Here is a 23756-nt window from a genome sequence, read left to right on the forward strand (position 1 = left end):
AAATCTTTCAGCTCTCCCAAACCCCCAGAGCTCATCACTCTCTTCAGCTTTTGGACATGTTGATACTGTTGCAATCATCACACTGTATTATACTCCTGTTTGTGAGCATATTAAAAAAAATAAAAGGACAGAGGCTTGTTTAGCTTTATATCCTCAATACAGCAACTGGTACATTCTAGGCCTTCTATAGGCACTTATTAAACTGAATTGTTAAGAAAAAGAGAAAGGAGTAAAAGAAAGAAAAAAGGAAAGAGATGATTGGCTGCTTTATATCTGATGTCATAATGAGGTAAAAATAAACAAATTTAATAGCCAGTTGGGTGTTCTTATGTCATAATAATTCTACCACCTAGCCAGGAGCCATTTGTTCTGGAGAAGTGTAATGTGTTAAACATCTGAATAGAAAAGCCTTTCTTAATTTTGTCCACTCTGAATTCTACGTTCATCAGTCAATTGGATAGATTTTTAATTTGGGATTTTAAGAAGCCAACAAATGATAAACTGAATTCACACAGTGTAGAGAGAGGTGTGTATGTAGTTTCATGCTACACTAAACAAATATATGTGACAAGCTACAAGGAAATACACTGGGATCCTCCTCACAATTTCCAGTTCCTCCTCACTTAGGACAGTTGCAAACCCTTTGCCAGTGTAGTTAAAAGAATAATCTGTTCTGCTCTGGCATGGGTGCTTTTCAGGCGCCCCAATCCCCTTCCGTGAATGCCATGCTGTTCTTATCCTACAGTTGGCCATGTTAGGATCTTGCATCTTTGGGTCAGGACCTATATTACTACTGAAGAAAATCTTTTAACCTTTGCTGACCCACTTGCATTAAGAGTCCTTTAGACCCAGTTTTTACTGGTGGTATTGCTAAGGCACTTCATCTCCACTCGCAGGTAGCAAAACACTAATTTGTCCATTAACTCTAGTGTAATGATGCGTGTTTGCACTTTATCAGCTTCATTTGGTCCTTTTTGTTCTCTGCCGCAGTGAAGGAATGGAAAAGAGTAAAATAAAAAACTTGTTAGATAGAGAACTATATGGTTGGGATCTGAGCTGGAGGCAGATTCCTCCACTGGTCAGAAGCAGGTAATATCAATAAGCATTCCCTGCTCACATCATCAGTTCAGAATTTTTCTGCAAAATTATTTCATGCCAGCTATTGGTTAAACTAAAAAACAACAGGAAAATCTTAATACACCACAATTGTATCACCTTAGCACCAAATTAAGAATATTTATGACAACAATAGATTAGAAAGGGAAAAAAAGTAGATTGAGTGTGACTTTTGAGGGCTGCAAGATACCCCTCCTATCTTAACTTCCATCATTATTGTGATGGAAGATTAAGGAATCTTTACCCTCCATTTTTTCAGTTCTGCTAGCTAAATGCAATGGCAAATACCTGGCTCTGTGAAAATGGCCACCAGAGGGGTGAGAGCAAGACGTATTAGTGCTGCACAGTGGGTATAATCTACATTGTAAGATAGCCTTAAGCTTGAGGGCAGTCCCTAGGATGAAAGGTGTTGAAATACATCTTTTCAGCATATTTGATGGACATTTACTGACATTCTAGTGTGACAGAAACATCTGCCTTAACTATAAGGCAAAATGAGACTCAGTCCCTGCTCCCTAGCATCTCACAATGTGTTCAGAAGAAAGATATGCAACCATAATTCAATGGGACAAGTTACAACAACAGATAAAAAATTCTATGGAAACAGTGACCATTCCCTTACCTCCTTCTCCATCCCTCTGAAGAAAGGATCAGGGTAAATTATGGAGGAAAGTGACTTTAGAGCCAGACCTGGAAAGATGGAGAGGAGTTTACCAGGAAGGGAAGGGCAATAGAACAGATGGACAGTAGCAAAGAGGCACAAAATTGCATGGAGAGTCAAGGAATGGTGAATATGTGAGTCCAGTATGATGTATTCAGCAAATCAGAGACAAGACTGGAAAGAGAGTCCTGGGTTCAGTTAGGATGCATCTTGTCTATCAGACTAAAGAAATAGATCATTATTTTGTAGGCAATGAGAAGAAGCAAAGGTCTGTAAAAAGCAAAAATGGTATGTTTGAGTCTCTTTTTTATATCACGTCAGAACTCTTAGAGGCCAAGTTTGGAATGTGTAGGACTGGACCCAGGAAAAGCACTTAGCAGATACAGAGATAAGAGTTAATGAGGATTTTCTGTGGGGTAATGCGTGGTGAACATTAGAATGTACACATGTCAGAGACACAGGTGCTAGTAATATTTTTTACCCAATAGAAAAAATTAATCCAATATTCACTCATCAAAATTACTAAATACATATTGTTTACTTGGTTCCTAATATGTTCAGGACTTGGAGCAACATAGAAGTAGTAAAACACTGCCCTTGCTTTGTAATGACCTTAGTCTACTCAGCAAACTGTATATGCATGAAAGGTGAAACAACACAGGTTAATGTGTTATTAAGGATCAAATGGCTGTCATAGCAAATTGGTGCAACAATAGTTAAAAAGAGAGACCAATAATGATTGGCTGTAATTGTCAGGAGAAGGTGAGACTGAGCTTGGTCCTTAAAGGTGGGTGGAACTGGGGAGATACTAATTCATAGACAAGACAAAGTAAAGATGGGCAAGTAAATAAATTTCAGTGTGGAAGAATTATTTTTACAGTAGAGGCATGCTTGAGGCTCACAGAGATGAGTGCAGAAGTCCAAAATTTATGATGAGAAGAGAGATTAAGAAGGATTTCCCAGAAGTGATATCCCTTGAGCTGAGTTTTGGTGGACAGGTGGGGGACTAGCTAGCTAAAAAAGAAAGTATCCCCATGCAACAGCACAAAGACTTTAAGAAGGTGGTGTATTTAGGCAAGCAGCTGGGCAGTGCAAATATTGCACATGGCTGGAGTGAAGGATGAGTTTGTTGAAGTGGCAGGGAATGAGACTAAAAAGAGGTAGATAGTAACCAAAAAGTAAAGGACCTTATGTGCTAATATAAGGAGTTTAATTTTTATCATGAAAGTTATTGGAGGCTTTTAAACTTCAGGGTGAAGATGACATAATCAAATGAATATTTTAGAAGACCACACTAAAAATAGTATAAAATGATCAGATTTCTGACTGGATGGTGGTGTTACTCACCAAGGGAATACATGAAGAGCAGATTGGTGGGAAAGATTTTGAGCTCAGTGTGTTGAGCTTGAAGTACATATTAGTTTCCTAAGGGCTGCCATAACAAATTACTATAAATTTAGTGGCTTCAAACAACAGAAACTTATTCTATCACAGCTCAGGAGGTTAGAAGTCAAAATAAGTAGTATTAGTTCCTTTTGAAAGCTCCAAGGTCAAATCTGTTCCATGCCTCTCTCCTAGCTTCTGGCCACAAGTCTTGGCATTCCTTGACTTGTAAATTACTCCAATCTCCACCTCTGTTTTCACATTATCTTCTCTGTATCTCTGTCCTCTTCTTCTTTTAAGGACACCACTCATTAGATTTAGGGTCCACCCTAAATTCTGGGTGATCTCATCTTGAGATATTTAACTAGTATCTGCAAAGAGCTTTTTGATGATATTTCCAAATATCATCACATTCACGGGTACCAAGGATTAGAACTTGGATGTATCTTTTGGGAAGCAACATTATTCAACCCACTATAAAGTGAATGAAGGGATAACTGTTTTCATAACCTAACTAGTACTCTAGCCTTGGCTGGCACTTCTAAATGCTAATAATATAAAACAGGCAAAGGAAATGTAGAATTAAAGACTTTTTTATATGGTAGAAAGAACAAAGACTTTAGGCAGATGGACCTAGGTTCAGTCCTGGCTATTAACTGAAAACTTGGTTAGCCTTGTCACCTCTATGATTTTTTATTTTTTCACTTGTAAAATGGGGATAATAGGACCTATCTCATTACACTGTTGGGAGAATTAAAGAGCATTACCAGGTACACAGCAGACTCAAAATATTATTTCAGAAAAAAGTTTGAAGATAATGTATTTGGGAATGACCCACATTAAAGATGTGGTCATGTGAATCTCTTTAAAGACTATAGCAACTGGCATCAAGAATCACAGTGAGGTGTCCTGTCATAGAGATGGAGATCAACAAGTAGCAATCCAAGAGGTGATGTTTCAGACAGCCAAAGGGACACTGGCATCAGGAAAATCAGTTATCAGGCATCTTACCACCTAAGTTGGTGAGGCAGGACCTTTAACCTTAGAAACTGGGATATCAGGCAGATGTCTATAACATATTTATTAAATTCATTACTATGCTAGGTATTCGGGTAAAAGCACAGGTTAAGACATGGACCTTCCAAACAGGGCACACCATCTTCTAGATGATGTCAGGCAGGCAAACAAGATAAAACACAGTGTAATAGAAAGCTCTACAAAAGACTAGTAGAGTTAAGGGGACAGACCTGCTAAACAGCCTGTGGGAACCTGGGAAGGCTTTAGAGAGAATGTGTCATTTGAATGGATTCTTGGAGGATGAATAAGAGTGTGATTGTGAGAGAAAAAGCGGACTTTCCAAGCAGAAGAAGAAGACGTAAAGTATTGAAAGCAAGGACCATGGTACCAGAACTGGACACAGAGACTGAGGATCAGTCGAAAGCCTAGTTATCTGAGTTGATAAACAGGACCAGAGCTAGACTATTAACAGAGACTTAATGATGACTCTCAAAGCACTGGGCTGTAAATTAGTCTTCCTGCCTAAGTTTGCTCTAGAATATGGGCAGGAGTGAGCCTAGAGATGTGAGTCAAATGGTTCTAGCATTTGGGAACAGTCTGCAGAGATCCATAACCAACTGGATAGTGCCATTAGCCAAAATCAGGGGAAAGAAGGGAAAAGCTCATGAGTTTATTATGCGACAGATTATCCAGTGTAAACTTCATGCCAAATCCTCTGATGTTAAGTAGGCAGAGCAGTGAAATAATGGTTCCAGTCATCAAAAAGCAAAAGTGACCTAGTTCCTAGTTCCTAGAGAAATAAAGTTTAACCAGCTGGTCACAGGTGGCTTACTAGAGGTGGTTTCAGCTTCTAGAAAGGAAACAGTTCCTGTACTTTGGTTGCTACTGCCTCACTCACGGCATTTTTTTTTAAAGAGGATTTGGGGATTATCCTGACCACAGGGAACAAGTGTACTCATGTTACTTGTACACTTGGGTGGCTTCCTGGTGTGTAGTAAATATCTGTTAAATTAGGTTCTCCAGGGCGTACATCGACACTACCTCGAATACTAATTGGAAAATCCACACCAACACCACAGAAAAAGCATCCTAAGCCCTACAAATAAGCATCCCTTTAGTGATTTGATGTCCTCAAGGACTCTTCGTTTCCAAGATTTTAACTGGCTAATTGGCAACTTGTTAACTTCTGACCACATTGCCACCCCCACCGCCCTCGTCCACGCGTCCTAAAACGGCCCTCCCCCACGGCCCCCCACCTCCCAACCCCGGAAAGCGGGTAGCACATCCCCGCTCGGGGCCACACCAGCCCTCAGGGATGCGGAATGGAGGGCACAGGGAGAGGCGTCCCTGTATTTGGAGGGTGCCCTTTCGGAGACTCCAGCGGCGGCCCAGGTGGCGCGGAGTCCACGTGCGCGGGAAACGCGCCCCGAGGCCACCGTCCCGGGTGCCGATCCGCCCGACAGAAGCGCGGAGCCCGGGAGGGCTGTGATTCCGTCCCGGGCGGGGTTGGGGGGCGTGAACGTCGCGGTCCCCCTCCCACGTCGCCAGGGCTCGGGCGCAGGCGCAGGCGCGAGAGGTGCAGCCGCGGCGAGAAGGGCGGTGAGGCCGGGCGCGCGAAGATGGCGGCGGCAGCGGCGGCGGCGGCGGCTGCAGAGCAGGTCTGAGGGCCCCGCAGCGGCCGGGAGCTGGAGGGCCAGGAGAGGCTGGGGGGCCTGCGGGTGGGGCGCGTCGTAGGCCGGCGGGCAGGGACAGGGCCGCGAGGGCCGCCGGTGCCGGGCTCGGCGGGACAGCGCGCGATGAGCTGTACGCAGCCCGCGATGCTGGCCAGGCCGAGCGGGACGGTGCAGGGGCTTCGGGGCCGAGGATGGGGAGCAAGCCGCGGCCCTCGGTCTGGCCTGGCAGTCCCCTGTTAGAGTGAGGAGGGGCTGCTGTCCTGGGAGGCCGGGAGGCGGCCGTGGCAGCCGGGAGCCGACTCCGGGACGTGCCCCGCTCAGTGGCCAGCGGAGATGCGGGTAAAAATAACCTCGGCCCCGGAGCCGCGAGGCTTCCCAGGCAGCAGCCAAGAAACAGTCAGCTGTTGCCTGGTGTCAGCTTGCGGCACTTCTTATTCTGCCATCCCGGATATGCAGACATCTAAGTTTCTCCTCCGCTTTATTTTTTTTTGGAGATTTGGTTACCCATATAAAACTGTCTCCTGTCTAAATGGTTTAAAATCCTTTTTTTAAAATGCTTTATGAAGTATTTTCCGATGTGCATTATAAACTTGGAACTTGGAATTGTTTAAAAGCCTGTTTTCCCCCAAAAGCAAACCATACATGTGCATACGTACGTACATACATACATATATATATGCATATGCATATTTATAGTTATTAGGGTGATTTGTTGCAATAAAAATAATTTTCATAGTTGCTTTCCCCCTTATTTCCCTTAAAAAAAAAACTTACGATAGTTTCTTTTGAAAAAGTCTAATTCTTCAACATTGTTGAAAAAATAAATAAGTCAAGTTGCCAACATTCTGTCTCCAGAAAATGTTTCCAGAAAATATTTTCTTAGGTTATTAACTGCTTTTAGGTACCTACTAGCTATATATCACTGGTCAATCATTCTAAGGGACATCAAAAATAGACGACATGAGCTTAAAATCAGACTGCCAAATAAATGCAGAAAAATCAGCTAAAGACAATAGGAAAGCTATAGATCATAATTAAAATAAAATCTGAAAAGATGAGTGAAAGTGAAAGGACACAAAACTTATTGGAGTTGTTGATAGTAAAATTGTTCCTTCACTTTCCTGATTTATCAGCTCTTGTTTTAGATGATTCTTTTTTCATCTGTATCACCTGTTGATTCTCTTGAGGTCCCACCAAGGTTCTGTTCTTGCCTTACACATAAACTGGGTGATCTGATCTATTCCTTAATCTCCACTTCAGAGTTTGGCATATATGTCTCCAGCCTGAACTTAACTGAATTTTCCACAGGCACACAAAACTCAAAGATGTTCAAAACAGATTGCATCTTTCACCATTAAAAGAGCTGCAACTATCCATTCATTTGTTAACCTAGCCAGAAACTTGGGAGCAGGGGTAGCTTAAGGGAGTCTAGAAGGGTCTTGCTCTGCTGTCCCAGGCTTGATATCTGAACACATTTGAACACAATGCCCCATATTTTCTCTTTGCTCCAGACCCCACAGATTTTGTAGCAGGTCCTACTTGGGACTCATCTCTATGTCACACTCGCATCCAATCAATTACCAGGTCCTGCCAATTCTACCTCATAATGCCTCTCCCCAATCTTCTCTTCATCTCCAGTGCCAAACAAAGGTCAGTCAAGCCCTCGTTTGACTGAGTCAAACCTGCTGTTGCTATCTTCCTCTGTAAATTCTTCTATTCCAGTTCATCTCTTTTTGGTTTGATTTTGCTGTAATGCAAGTCTGTTTGTGTCACTAACCTATTTTGAATCTTCAGTAGTTCCCCATTGCCTTCAGGATAAAGTCCATCGCTCTTGACGTGGCATTTACATCCATTCATTTACTGACCCCTAACCACATCTCACACCTCATTTTTGCCCCTCTCTTATACTCATCTTCCTCATCATCCATACAAAGCTAGCAAAATTAGTTCATCCAGAGATGCCTGGCACTGAAAGTGTCCTGCTGTTCCCTCTGCCTGGAATCTCTTTCTCTGCACTTTTGCCTGGCAACTCTTCCTTATGCTTAAAGACTCAAATGAAAGCTCAGCTTTTCTTAAAAACCTTTGGCTGATGCCCTTCTCACTAAGTAGAACAGCATTCTTTGTCTGGACTCTCAGTATTGGATGCATTGCTCCGCGGCAGCATTTGCCCCACTGGACTGTGATGTTCGTGACCCTGTCGATCTACTCTAGTGACCTGTAAGTTCACTGATGGTAGATGTTATGTCTTGCTCATCATGGTGTTCTGACACATCTGGCATTTAGTAACTCTTCAATAAATGATAAATACATCAAATTGAATGTAATAATGTGTATGAATTGGCAGAGAGGAGTAAAGAATGCATCCCAGGAGGGATAAATTTTGCTTTGTCTTTTGTGTAGACCTATATTCAGACTGGCCAAGACCTTTAAATAGGTCATACATGAGTGCTGTCACACACCCAAACTATGTCTGAAAATTAGAAGAAAGTATGCCTCCCTTCAGGTATTTTACTGCCTTTGGCTGAAAAACTATCAAAATGTATCTCCATCTCTGGAATGTCTGCAGTATCAATTCACTCTCATAAATGCTGCATCTCATTCAGATACCACCTACACAATTGTAATCAACATCCTGTTCTGTGATTTAAAAAAAATATATATTGAATTATCTAATACAGAGCCTTCCTTACTGCTTTGTCAAATTTAAAATTTTTATCTGCTATATTACAAGGTTTATTCTCGTCTTTTTCTGTTTTCCATAAGCTATTAAACAGCCTGCTTCCTCTGCCACCATGGTAAGATTGCAGAAGCCCTCTCTTGGCAGATGACCTTTTACATCCCTAGGTCAAAGAAGAATGTTTTCACTTCTTGGTGTGAACCACTTCAGTGAAGCAGGAGCCCCCCCTTTAACACTCCTTTTCTCCTATACGCTATACCACTTTATTTCCTGCCTCCTGTATGGTCTCGTTCCCCACATTATGCCTTACTCTGAGATCTTTAATCTTTGTCCCTCTTGGCATCTTTCCCTCTGTCATCAAACCTACAAGTCTTACTCCAAATTGGGGGTGTTGGGGAATGGATACACTAACAATAGCAAACACAGTTTTCCTCTGACAGCACCTAATTCTTCAGCTACAGTCTTTCCTTGTTCCACCTCTGGCCTTGAAATATATGTATACATGCTGGCAACTTTTTGATGCTATTTTTCTGCTTATCAGTTGCTACTCAAAATTGCTATTCATAGTTCATTGTTGAAGGTTATGGAAACATTTCATGACAAATCAAGTTCAGCAACACTGAACATCCTTGGTTTTCTTACCATTCACTGTACATCTCATTTTCCACTGGTCCTGCACGTTTGGTTTCCTTGGCTCTTTGTTCTCATCCCTCCCAAATCTATATCTCTAGTTTTAGTTTCTTTTTATACTCTTATAAATTATGGAGGATCCCAGAGAGCTTTTGTTTATGACGGTTATATCTGTGGATATGTGCCATATTAGAAATTAAAACATAATTTTTAACAGGAATACACATTCACACATCCCATTAGCTCTTAAAGCAATGATATCATAACATATGGTTTATAGCCTCTGGAAAACTCTGCACATTCGTGAGAGAAAGAGAGTGAAAAAAGGAAAATAGCACCTTAGTGTTACATTATTTTGAAAATAGTTTTTCACCCTCCAGCCACATGCAAGGGTTCAGCAGATACCTCCAGGGTTGTCCAACATCTACACTGGAAATTACTGGTCTAGGGTAATGTTAGCTTTGGTCAATTGGAGTGATAAATTACAAAGTGTGTCAGTCAGCCTTTCCAACTTCTTTTCATGTAAATGAAATAAATATATACTTAAACAAGTCATTATAAATCATTAATAAAAACAAGATTACCCACTGTAGAATACATATGTCAGTGCTTTCCCCAAGTGAGCTAGCTGTACACTTTACTGACAGTGGGACTAATCAAAGCAGAAAGTGTGACTATGTTACCATAGTCACACTGAAGGTTCTTCTCAACTACCCCCCTGAGCTTGGTATGTCTTTACTTGGACCCTATAACTCAATGTGACTTGAAATTTATTAGTGGAAAATGTATCATTAACCAATTCGTCTTACATGCATCAAAAAAGTGACTGTAGCTGTTCCATTGTGTTATATTTTGTTTTTAGCAAAGTTCCAATGGTCCTGTAAAGAAGTCCATGCGGGAGAAGGCTGTTGAGAGAAGGAATATCAATAAAGAGCACAACAGTAACTTTAAAGCTGGATATATTCCAATTGATGAAGATCGCCTCCATAAAACAGGACTGAGAGGGAGAAAGGGCAATTTAGCCATCTGTGTTATTATCCTCTTGTTTATTCTGGCTGTTATCAATTTAATTGTGAGTATATGGTACAGAATATTTCTTAATTACTGTGGGGAATTTTTCATCTATTTTTCAGTGAAATCATGGACTTTGGTTCTGTAATATCTTTCAATGCCCGCTTTCTGTTTTTCTATATATGTTTTAATCTCTTTCTGAGTTTTAGTGAATATTTTATATATTAAAAAACATATAATCCCTATCAAAGTACCAATAGCATTATTCAACAAACTAGAGCAAATAGTTCTAAAATTCATATGGAACCACAAAAGACCCAGAATAGCCAATGCAATCTTGAGAAAGAAGAATAAAGCTGGGGGGATTATGCTCCCTGACTTCAAGCTCTACTACAAAGCCACAGTAATCAAGACAATTTGTTACTGGCACAAGAACAGACCCATAGACCAATGGAACAGACTAGAGAGCCCAGATATAAACCCAAGCATATATGGTTAATTAATATACAATAAAGGAGCCATGGATATACAATGGGGAAATGACAGCCTTTTCAGTAGCTGGTGTTGGCAAAACTGGACAGCTATATGCAAGAGAATGAAACTGGATTATTGTCTAACCCCACACACAAAAGTAAACTTGAAATGGATCAAAGACCTGAATATAAGTCATGAAACCATAAAACTTAGAAGAAAACATAGGCAAAAATCTCTTGAATATAAACATGAGCAACATTTTCCTGAATGCATCTCCTCAGGCAAAGGAAACAAAATAAAAACTGAACAAATGGGACTACATTGTTCTAAAAAGCTTCTGTACAGCAAAGGACACCATCAGCAGAACAAAAAGGCATTGTACAGTATGGGAGAATATTTTTGCAAATGACATATCTGACAAGGAATTAATATCCAAAATATATGAAGAACTCACATGCCTTAACATGCAAAAAGCAAATAACCCTATTAAAAAATGGGCAGAGGATATAAACAGACATTTCTCCAAAGAAAAAATTCATATCACCAACAGGCACATGAAAAGATGCTCCACATTGCTAATTATCAGGGAAATGCAAATTAAAAACACAATGAGTATCTCCTCACACCAATTACGATGGCCTACATCCAAAAGAAAAACAACAACAAATGCTGGCGAGGATGTGGAGAAAGGGGAACCCTCCACTGCTGGTGGGAATGTAAAATAATTCAACCATTGTGGAAAGCAGTATGGAGGTTCCTCAAAAAACTAAAAATAGAAATACCATTTGACCCAGGAATTCCACTCCTGGGAATTTATCCTAAATACAGAATCCCAGATTCAAAAAGACATATGCCCCCTATGTTTATCACAGCACTATTTACAATAGCCATGAAATGGAAGCAACCTAAGTGTCCATCAGTAGATGAATGGATAAAGAAGATGTGGTACATATACACAATGGAATATTCAGCCATAAAAAAAACAAATCCTACCATTTGCAACAACATGGGTGGAGCTAGAGGGTATTATGCTCAGTGAAATAAGCCAGGTGGAGAAAGACAAGTACCAAATGATGTCACTCATCTGTGGAGCATAAGAACAAAGCAAAAATGGAAGGAACAAAACAGCAGCAGATTCACAGAACCCAAGAATGGACTAACAGTTGCCAAAGGGAAAAGGTCTGGGGGGTAAGGGGAGTTGGAGGTGGGAAGGGTGGGAGAAGGGGAATAAGGGACATTACAATTAGCACACAGAATGTGTGTGGGGGCATGGGGAAGACACTGTAGCACAGAGAAGACAAGTAGTGACTCTATGGCATCTTACTATGCTGATGGACAGTGACTGTAATGCGGTATGTGGTGAAGACTTGATAATGGGAATCTAGTAACCACAATATTGCTCATGTAATTGTATATTAATGATACCAAAATTAAAAAAGGGGGGCCTAAACCCCAGTATGCTCATACGAGTTTTATTTAGAAAGAAATGTTCATTGATTCTTCCCTTTTAAGGACTTAACTTTTAAAAGGTCAACTCAATAGAGAGACCTTTGCCAAGATGAATTTATTGCCTTCATCTTTTCTAAAAAATGCAATTATTCTTATTTTCATTCAACTTTTTCCGCATTTAGTCTTGCTTCCCCAGCTAGGTTTAAAAATTTCCAACCCTTGGATGGCAGTACAGAGTTATATTTTGTAGTGTTAAATCTCTGTTGTCAAAGAATGAAAGGATCCAGTAGGCTGGTTTACACTAAGATGTTGAGGACCTTTTGCATTGTCTTTTCCAATGATATTTGCTTTTTTAAAGAAGATTTTTAATCCAAGGTTATAACTACCTGAGAGTTAAATTTGAAACTCTCTGGCATGTTTGTGGACAGATATTTTCAGAAAATGATTATTGATTGGTATACTTAAGACTGTTCATAAACATGGAGTGCAGCAGTTCTAAAGTGATTCCATTTACTTGATTTTTGACATCTGATACTCTCAAGCCAGTCCTTTAGTCTTCTAATCTCATTTTCCAAATCTGTACTTAAATCGATAAGAGCTTAACTAGAAACACATGTTGTGAATTTATTTTATTTTATAAATTTATTTCATTGGAAACCCTGGTTAAGATGGCAGAATGAAGACATTTTCATCCCTTTCTTCTCTCAAAAGCCCATCCCTAGGTGACAATATCAATAAACAGAAATGTCTTAGAAGAAAATGGGAGGCAATCAAAATCCTAAGCCATAATCTATGAAGACAAAAAAAGGAGGAGGAGGAATGGCAAATAGCTTACCAGAGAAGAGAAACTGCTCACGTGTGTTGGTGAGAGGTCTGCAGGGTTTGTTGGTGAAATGCCTTGTAGAATCCTCAGGAACTAGAAGTACAAGCACCTTGAAAAGCAGGAACTGAGAAAATTCTATGGAAAGCCATGAGATTCCTAGCCTTCCTCTTCCAGCCAGCAGTTAGGCAACTACCCCTCATAACCTCATGTAAAAATAGTGTGTCTTTGGACACAGGGCACCAGAGAGGATTCTTTTCTGCCTCAGGAGAGTACCCAGGGGAGGGGAGTGATGGATTTCTATACTCAAAGCAGGGAAGTCTGAATCTTGAGCACTGAGACTCTTATCCTCATCCTCCCCTTCCAGCTCCCTGTCATCAGGCTTATTTCCCCCATGCAGGAGTTAAAATAGCCTTCTCTGAAGAAACTGAAGCACCTAGAGAAAAGACCTATAGATATGACACTTGTCAGGTCCCACCTAATCTCCCTACTGTGGAGCCTGTCAATCACAAGCCCCACCTCACATAGAGAACTTTCTATGGACTTCTTACTATTTTACTGTTAAATATGAGCACTGAGCCACCAGGGATCAATCAGTTTTCTTTTTTAAAGTTCCAGGAATTGAAAAATGATAGAGACCAAAAACACCCAAAACATGGGAAAAGTAGGAATTCAGGGAGATAGAGAAAATACAACAAATGATAGAAAACTTTAAAACCAAAAACTAAAATCATCAGAGAAATAAGAGAATATTGCATTCACGAAACAAGAATAACCTGCCATTAAAAAGGATAAGGAAGAACTCATAGAAATATATACATAGGGATGGATGGAAGGATGGATGGATGGATAAAATAGATACTAGACGGTGAAGAAAAGGAACTCTTCCAGAAAATTCAACACAATTGAAGAACCAATCAAGAAACTATAATGTTCTGTTAATATGAGTTTCAGAGAAAAAGAGCACACTGGGGAGAACTCTGAAATAAAGAAAGAAAATTTCCTAGAACAAATTGAAAGCTACCATTTGAGGTCCAGCATTATGCATAAAAAAGACTCACACCAAGGCCATTACTGTGAAATTTAAGAAAGCCAGGAATAAAGATCCTAAAATCTTCCAGAGGAAAAAAGCATGTTACATATAAAGAATACGAAGTAACAGTGACATCAGACCTCTCAGAAGGAAATTAGAAAGCAAGGGCCTTCAAAATTGAGAGAGAAAATAATTTCAAATCTAGAGATCTATACAAAACTAGACTACTAATCAAATGTGAGGGATTATCAAGACATTTTTTCAGCCACACAAATTCTCAAAAAACATTTACTTCACATGCTTCTTTCTAAGGAAGCTGCTGGAGGATGTACTCCCCAAAAGAAGGTACTAAACCAAGAAAGTTGAAGACAAGGACCCAGGAAGCTGGGTATCTAGCACCAGGGAAGGACAAAAGGAAATTCCAGCATGAAAGTGAAGGAAAAGTCCATGATTATAGCTGTTAAGCAGACTGTTGCCAGAGGGAGAAGGTCCACACTGGAACAAGAAGATAGGGACTCCAAAAGGATTTCCTGAGAGAAGAGAATAGAACTAATAAATTACCTGAGAGGTTTGAATGTTTAGAACATTTACTGAGTGACATTTTACAGAAATGTTAGAGGATTTGAATAAATTTAGTCAGATTTTCAAAGGAACTAATAAGCAAATGAAAAAGACAAATATTATTCTGAGAGACACAAAGCACAGGAAATGAAGTGCCTCCATGATACAGTATTTTGTTCCATGGTAGCAGTGAGCAGTATGTATATGGTTGTAATACTGAAAATATTGACCATGGGTTTAAATGAAACTTGAGACTGGAGTTGGGGGAGAAGTAATGTAAATGAGCTAAAATAGAAAATGAATATGTAAATTAGATAAGTTAATAGATAAAACCCAAAATTGATAAGTGAAGACAATATACATATTTAGAAATGTGAAGATGAATGTTAAATGAATACCTAGCATTGTTGAAAGTGGTTGTCCCTGAAAGAGATATTGAGGGAGTAGAAAAGATAAGAAACTTCCTTTTTTATTGTAGATCTTTTAGCACTTGTGACTTTTACCTATTTGCATGTAATACCTTGTTAGAAATAAAACTGGTTTTGCTCATAAGTGGAAAAATCAATTGATATGTTCACCTCACTGATGAAACATTTTAGGAAGTTTAATCCTTTGGCAATTATCTTTTTTGTTTTTTTTCAATTGTGTGAAATGTATGCTGCCTATTAACAGTGAACTTGTTTTATCTTTTAGATAACACTTGTTATCTGGGCTGTGATTCGCATTGGACCAAATGGCTGTGACAGCATGGAGTTCCATGAAAGTGGTCTGCTTCGATTTAAGCAAGTGTCTGACATGGGAGTTATACATCCTCTTTATAAGAGCACAGTAGGAGGAAGGCGAAATGAAAATTTGGTCATCACTGGCAATAACCAGCCTGTAAGTTACCATATTAATTGAGGGATGTTAGAAAACAAGTGTTGGTAAAAACCTAGAGTTGATTATTAGAAATGGGTATTTTCCTTTAGAGAATTTATATATATGTTTAATAATTTAATAAATAATTCACTGGTCTTATAATCTATTAATGTTAGATGTTTTCTTAATATTCTAGATTTTGTTCCATGGTAGTATTTTTTATGATACATATAATTACTAAAAGAATAGTTTTAAACCAAATTTTTTTTAATTTAAAAATTTTTAATTTTTAAAAAATTTTAAGCTAAAAACAGTTTACTCTTTTCTCCTCCATATGAGCAAACCATTTAAAAAAGCACCTTTGCAGGTTAGAATACTCTCTACATTCTTGAAGTCTGGTAGATAATATGCTAATCTAGTCTATGGCAGCCCATGCTAAGTGGCTGCTATAATATAGGTTTTGAACTGACTGGAACCCCAAGGAGGTATTCTTGCTGTGCCTTCCTCCTACCCACCTTAGGCCTAAGTCCTTGAGCCTGCTTGTAACCTGTGTATTTGTTCAGAGCAGTATAAACAAATAAGAATATAAGCCCTCGTTTTAAAGGGGGTGCTGTATGCCACCTCTCCCAAGTGGGTGGAGGGAAGAGAGACAGTTAAAATTATTTGAAGTTTATTATTATATACAATGTCTTTTATAGTGTTCTTATGAATTTTGGATGCAGTCTTTGATAACATATTCATGATAAAGTGTTTTTCTGAAGATTGTTTTCCAGCAAGGGACAACAAAGCTCAGTGTAGAAAAGAACAAAACTTCTATTACAAGTGACATTGGTATGCAGTTTTTTGACCCAAGGACTCAAAATATCTTATTCAGCACAGACTATGAAACTCATGAGTTTCATTTGCCAAGTGGAGTGAAAAGCTTGAATGTTCAAAAAGCATCTACTGAAAGGGTATGATATATTTTCTTTGCTTTATTAATGGAAGAGAATTATTGTTGAAAGTTACAAAGTGGGAGGGGAGTTTACTGTTTTATAGTGGTATGAAGAAATAAATTCCAGAACAGTGGAAAGGGTAAGTTCTAGATTTGTCATTAACTAGTTTATGTGATCATTTTCAAGTCAGCCTTCTTTATCTCAACATCTATAAAACATGAATGAAAGCATTTGCTTTTCATATTTCTTGGTTGAAACTCCTATTCCTCTTTTGCTAATAACAATTCTCACTTTAATTTAGAAACTGTTTTCACTACTTTTTTTTTTCCAATTTTCAGATTACCAGCAATGCTACTAGTGATCTAAATATAAAAGTTGATGGGCGTGCTATTGTGCGTGGAAATGAAGGCGTGTTCATTATGGGCAAAACCATTGAATTTCACATGGGTGGTAACATGGAGTTAAAGGCAGTAAGTATTTTTTAAGAATTTAAGATAATTATTAGATTCTTGGATATGTAAATCCATGTGTGGAGTAGTATATGATTATTTTAAATGGTATGTAGTTGTATGTTTTTGATAAGGAAAGATGTTCAAAATGAAGTATGAGGTGAAAGTTATAAAACAATTTTGAAATACCTAATTTTTATTTTTCAGAACATAAATATGTTTATAAAAACCTGGAATGGTATACCAAAATGTCAACAACAATGGTTAACTATGGGTAGTGTAACAGATTGTTTTAGTTTTAGTTCTACTTCTGTTTGCCTGTTATTTTGTAGATTTCTTTTCTGCATAATATTATCTGTATTATCTTAAAAGGCAGAACAGAAAACTTCCCAAAAGAATTTTGGGAGATCAAAGTATGTATCCATTCACCAAAGTTGTTGGGCTTTTTTCAGTTAAAGATTTTTCTTATCCCTTCCTGGGTTTTATATCCAGTGATATGAATCAATTAGCAAATATTTAAAATGTATTTTCATTTATACACCTATTATTAACTGTAAAGGAAAAAGATTCTGCCTTTATTTTATCTGCTGAAAAGTAAAATTTTCCTTGTGCTTCACAAATTATATCTGAACTTTAGTAGGCAACATATCTGATATAAAGGAACCGTAAGTCCCAAAATGTTTACCTGCTCACAATTCTTCTCAAAGTACACTTATTCAAAATGTCTTTTGGCACCTGCTATATGCTACTTAACTAAAGCTAATTAAATTTGTTTTACCAAGTTTAAATGACACAAGGGAACTTAAATTTAAGGACTTATAAAATAATTCTTTCTTTTTTAAAAATTGTATTTCATAGTTCTTAGATAAAATAAACTTTAAAAAATTAAATGTTTTCAATTTCATAAACAACTTTTCCCCCTTAATGCACATATTCCAATCTCTACAGAATAAATGTGGACATAAAATGTGACTCTTGCCAGAAACTCAGTAGTAATACTGAGTCTTTTTTATATATGTATTACAGTAAGAAGCCATTCCTCTGAGCGAATAGTTTTGAAGAACAGTCACACTGGGGCTCTTATTTTCTACAGTAGAAACTCAAAGATGCAAGATGTGTGATAGATTTGTATATAGCTATTAGCAAGCTACCTAAATTTTTTTTCCATCTGAAAATTCTACCTGTTAATGACAAATACTAAAAATACTTTGAAATACACATACACACGTATCAGTTTCTCCACATTTAAAGAAAAAGAAGCCAGTATTATAGTTAGCTTTATAATTCACGTAGTATTAGTGGTTATTTTTAAGTGTATAGCTAATTATTAGAAAGAATTTTATCAAACTGCTTTTAAAAAAATAACTCCTTTAGCAATTTAAAGAAAGTGAAGGTAGATTACCACAAGGTGGCAGCATTGGAACAAAATTTGAAAAATCATCACTTAAGAATTACATTTAAGCCATATATTATCACTACATAGTCAATTAGCCATTTCCATTCATAACCTACTTTCTCTCATTATTGCAAATACCTGCTATATGCTGATGGCTCTCAAATTTGGAACTCGTGCTTTAATATCTCCTCTGAACTAAGATTCACATATCCAACTGCCTTCTTACCTTCTCTACTTCAGTAGCTAATTAAGCACCTCAAGCTTAACAAGTCTAAAATCTTCATTATCTTCATTTCCTCCCTTCCCAAACATGCATCTTTTTTTTAAGTGTTCCCTTCTGGTTAATGTTTCCCATTAACAAAGCCTTCCGGCTCTCCCTTCAGAAGATGTAGAGTCTGGCTGCTTCTCACCCCCACCCCTACCACCGTGTAAAACACCGTCATTTCCCACCTGTGCTGTTGGAACAGCCTCCTAAGTTATCTCCCTGCTTCCTCTTTCACCCCTGTAGTCAGTTGTACAGCAGCCAGAGTGATCCTTTTTAAAAGATCATGTCACTTCCCTATTCAGAAGCATTCAGAAGTCTTCACTTTCCATCTAACCTGAATAAAATCCAAAGTCCATTCCCTGGCTTTACATGTCTGACCCCTGGTTATTTATTTGACTCCTCTCCTAGCAACCAACCCCTTCATTCTCTCTGCTTCAGCCACAATGGCCTCCTCTCTGTTCCTCGAACACCAGGCACTTCTCCCTGGGGCCTTTGCATGTACTATTTTTTCTGCCTGGAGTGCCCTTCCACAGTTAACCCTATGGCTTGCTTCCTCACTAATACATTTTCCATTGGACTATGACCTTTAGAGAGGCCTTCCATGACCACCCTATGTAAAGTAGAAACTCTGCCTGGTTACTTTCTACTTACCCTGACTTACTTTTCTCAGATGATGTCTCATTTGTTTTACCCATTCATGTGTTTATTATCTTCCCCTCCCTATTAAAATGTTAACTGTATAAGAACTTGGCCTCTGCTATCTGTTAACCACTATATCCCCAGTACCTAAAATAGTATCTAACACATAGTAGACATTGAAAAATTATTTGTTGAATGAATTAAAAGCAGAAAAGGAAAGAGAGAGGGAGAGAGAAGTTTAGGAGTTCCTGAAAAGAAAGTCTACAGTACGAGAATGTTCCTGGAACAGTGGGCTTGAAGAAGAGAACCTCCGTGCAGTATCCTTTAGTGCCTGGTCTTCAAAATTATATGGTTTAAATCTTCATTTGTGTTGTTGCAAAAACATTGGGAATTAAAATTCATTTTCTCTAAGAGAAAAACAGTCTTTTTCTTCTCATCATCGGAAACTTAACTTTGTCAAAACTCTCTTAGGAAGTAACAAATGAAAATGATCTGATGACTTTATCAACATCAGTCTGTGCACTTAGGAATTTTTATGTAATTTTAACTAACTGGGAAATAAATTGTTACAATTATGTTGATATGCATCATGAACTACTACTAAGAGGTCACTTGACATTTGTTTTCTCTATTGTTTTGGTCATGATTTTGTTCTATCTTCTGCATTCTTTTCTTCTTAATATTCCAGTAAATTTTCTTTATTAACAGTGTTCTGTGACCACCTCCAGAGGTAAATAAATCATATTCTCATTCTCCTAACAGGAAAACAGCATCATCTTAAATGGAACTGTGATGGTTAGCCCAACTCGCCTACCTAGTTCCTCCAGTGGAGACCAGTTTGGTCCTGGTGACTGGGTGCGCTACAAGCTCTGTGTGTGTGCTGATGGAACTCTCTTCAAAGTACAAGTGACAGGCCAGAACATGGGCTGCCAAATCTCAGACAACCCCTGTGGAAACACTCATTAGAAGAACCTAAGAGGTCATCAGTGTGTTCATGTCTTGACTTTTTTTTAAATATGCATGCAAATCATGTTTTTACAGTTTGTGATAACTTGTAATTATCTTATCTGCAGAGCAACTACTGTATCTATTTTACAATCTCCATATTTAAATTATTTCGAGATCCTAAATTCTAATTCATTTTATTAAGTTTGCACTGATCTTTAAATTATAATTCTCTAAAATAGTTATCAGAAGTGAATAAAATCAAAATTAATCCTTAAAGGAGTTATTTTAAAATTTCACTATTCCTTGGCTAAGGGATAAAGGCTGAAGCAACTGTTTATAGACTCACTGTAAGTAAACTGTTGGTAACTAATGGGGGTAGACCTACTTAAGGTGTTTAAGACGTACACAGTCAATAAATGTTACATTTTCTGTCTTCAGCTTCTAAGAAAAAAGGCAGATTTTTAGTGCACCAACTTACAGCCATATTCTCATATGCAAGTGAATTTGCTAACTTCATTCATATATGTGCAATAGTAAGAAACTACAGTTTCTTAGTTTTACACTAGGAAGAAAATACTCTATAATGGAATGTTTACTTGTTAAGTATTGATACATAGTAAGTGTTCACAATGTGGTAGGAATTAAAAACCATCTCAGCTTTAACTTTTAAATAATGGTAATAGCTTTCATTTACTGAGCATCTTATATATCCTAGGCACTATCTTAGGCATAGCATGTGTAGTATCTCTAATTTTTAACACTGCTCTGTAAGTAGGTGTTATTTTTCCCAGTTTTATCCAGTAGGAAGTTGAGGAACAGGGAAGTTAAGAAACTTGTCTAATGTCACAAAGGAAATAGAGTTTAGGATTGAAATTCAGGTGTGATTCAAACTTAGATATACCTTCTTCCAAATACTGTGTTCTTTTGACTATCTGCACTGAAGTTTTAGTTAATTTAAAATTGTAGAAAGATAACAAAAGCTAATTAAAACTTATCTATGCAGGTAAAAATCAAACAAAACTAGTATGCCTATTCTAGTTTTTTTAAAAAATCAATCTTTTGTCAAAAAAAAAATGGCCAATTGCTGTCAGATTTTAAATCATCTCAAGCCCATTCCAAAACATTATACTATAGAGAAGTCAAATTGTCCTGGTTGTGGGTTACACCAGTTGCCCAGCTGATGGGCCTTGGCACACCTGAGTACCTGAATTGGATGAAAGAGTTGCCAAGATATTTATACCCAAAGCCCTTAGAGAAACCCAATGGGAAGTGGGAAGGCCATCCCATTGTAATGATTTACAACCCTCAAGCCAGTTGATTTTTAATGTATTTTATACTTGAACTCTCTGGTATTATTAAGACACACACAACATCAGGGACAGAAGTAGTTTGCTGTAAAGTAGGCAGTAGAGATAAATCACTGGCCCCACTCTGCATTCTATATAACAGTATTCTGTCATGGTCACTTTGAACTGTGTAGATAAGAAAATCAATACAAAAAGTAATTTGCATTCAGTATTGCCACAGTTCTTTCTGATAGAGAAACCAAATGCCTTAGAGATTATAAGTAGTTGTTAAAATATACTAAGAGATTGACTTACTATGTAATACTGACTACAGTTTTTAAATGAAAAAGAAAAAGAGTGAAATGTGTGACCTCTTAGTTGTAGTGATATTCAGAACCTATTTGAATATATTCAGTATCATTTAATATCTGAATAATATTCAGAAAAAATCCATTGGAATTTTCATTCAGATGCTCAATGTATTCTTAAATTTTACATTCATTACTTGTCTGCTTTATTTAAATTTGTTTTGAAAGTTTCTTTAAATATTTTTACAAAAACCACAGAACAATATGTTACCAAGTATTATTTATTGAATATAATTCATGAAACAATCTATTTTTACTCCTCTTTGTGAAATAACTTGTTTTTTTGATATATCTCCATTAAGTGCTTTTGACTTGAGAGGATATTTTGATGTTTTTATGCAACTGATTGTTAAGATAACAGGTATAGTATTTTAGGTCACTTTATAGGTAGTCCTTATTTTTTCACTTTACTATAAGAGGAAAGCTTCACTTATAAATTTTCACCACCAGATGGTATTTTTCTATAAACTGAAATGTGAACTTTGCCTTTCTTTGCTAGTTCTTCCTCCCTTGTGTTGAGCACTGTCTTGGGAGAGGTAGATGACAAGGAGAGGGAGGGGATTCATGTTGTTTGAATAACTGTAGTAAGTTACAGGTAGATTGCAATGACATGAAATAAAAGCAAGATGTTTTAGAGACTAGAGGGCAGATAGGAAAAATGCAAAGCAACACAAATGCGGGATTACCTATTTACAGTCTGTAATATTAAAAATGTTCTTATTTGTGGGTTTTTTGCATTATGAAAAAGCAAATTTTGTGTGATAGTTTTGATGATGAAAGGTGGGAGTTCTACCTAGTCGTAAATGAGGTTTTATCAAGAGGGTGAGAATGTTGCAGTGGTAAACTTGACCAAAAAGAGACCACTGAAATGCTGATAATTTTAATAATATTTTTTAAAGTGTTGATGGGGCAAAGATTACAAATTATGCCATACAAAAATAAAACTATAAATCTATTTCAGATTGCCAGCTTAAGTTATAGTTAATTCAGTTTGTAGTAACTATTAATAACCTCTACAATAAAGATTCTGTAAATTGTTTGATGTTAATTTTTTCAATGGTTGAAATATTAACAGGTTTCTGCTTAAACATAATGAATTTAAATATAGCTTGAGAATCGGAAACCATCAATATGTATGTAATATCTCTGGAATCCTAGAGCTCAAAGTTAGAAATTCTACCATCCAGTTTGCATAGTCCTAGCCTCTGTCCATTGCAGAAGGCCTTTCTCCAGTGGCTCTTCTTCCAGCATACCAGAGGAAATGTGCAGACTCACTGTGGCAAGCAGCCAGAGCCTAGAGATGGAAGGGTGAAGGTCTGCCACTGGGCAGGCTCCATGGGTGGATGGGTGGAGCCTCTCAGTCTGAGGTCTAAAATCCCCACCTGACTTGATCCACACAGCCACCATTTGAAAACTACCTAAGGATCATAAGGTATGCCTTACAAACAGTGTTGCTATTGTGTTCTAAGTCTTATCAAAAATAGCCCCTTCTGCTTTTTTTCTTCCAATTGTTTTAACTTCTCTTTCTTTTATGTAAAAATAAACTCTTCATTTTCCTTCTACTATGTTTTTTCTACTGCCTTCTCTCTGTTTCACTCTCTGACACATGCACACCCAGTGTTTCTAATTGCTTCCTCATACTTCAGCTTGAACGTGTCCATTTAAAGATTCACGTTTTACTTAATTGTTTCCAATTTTTTCAGAAAAATTTTCCGGAGTTCTCAAGGGATCCTTACCTAATCATACAAGTTTGTAGTATGTATAGCTTTTCTTTACAAATTATTATCTTTCACTTTAAGATATAGGATTATCCTTATGTAGCTGTTTTGAACTCAAATCAATTAATGTATAAATCTCTTCAAATAAAAGCCAGGTCAATGAAAATCTTTAATTTATGTCCCCTTAAGAAATGTTTTTCATCCACATGTTTTTCTTCAATATCACAAACTTATGTGCCTGTGAATGATTGTATTTTTTTGTTGCTAATATTGTTACATTAGCTTGGTATATAATTGTATATATAATGAATGCAGCTTTGAATATAGAAACAAATATCTTAATGACTACAAATTAATTCAATTCCTGATATTGCATAAGAGGCACACTA

At 37.5% G+C, this 23756-nt stretch overlaps 2 protein-coding genes across 3 annotated transcripts in view; both read left to right on the forward strand.

Moving 5' to 3' along the window:
- Nucleotides 1-5484: 5484 nt before the first annotated feature.
- SGCB (sarcoglycan beta) lies at nt 5485-22686 on the forward strand. Its single transcript, XM_036998705.2, has 6 exons — nt 5485-5835; nt 10020-10229; nt 15199-15384; nt 16125-16316; nt 16637-16768; nt 19810-22686. The coding sequence occupies exons 1-6, from the start codon at nt 5500-5502 to the stop codon at nt 20011-20013; spliced, it is 1260 nt and encodes a 419-aa protein (XP_036854600.1). The 5' UTR covers nt 5485-5499; the 3' UTR covers nt 20014-22686.
- Nucleotides 22687-22874: 188 nt separating this feature from the next.
- The window catches only part of LRRC66 (leucine rich repeat containing 66), a 43808-nt gene continuing 42926 nt past the window's right edge, over nt 22875-23756 (forward strand). For both annotated transcript variants that reach the window (XM_036998703.2, XM_036998704.2), the window contains exon 1: nt 22875-23081. The gene's annotated coding sequence lies outside the window, so the exon portion shown is untranslated. The remainder of the gene's footprint in view (nt 23082-23756) is intronic.

Source organism: Manis javanica, chromosome 5, assembly GCF_040802235.1.
Source record: "Manis javanica isolate MJ-LG chromosome 5, MJ_LKY, whole genome shotgun sequence".
NCBI lineage: Eukaryota > Metazoa > Chordata > Mammalia > Pholidota > Manidae > Manis > Manis javanica.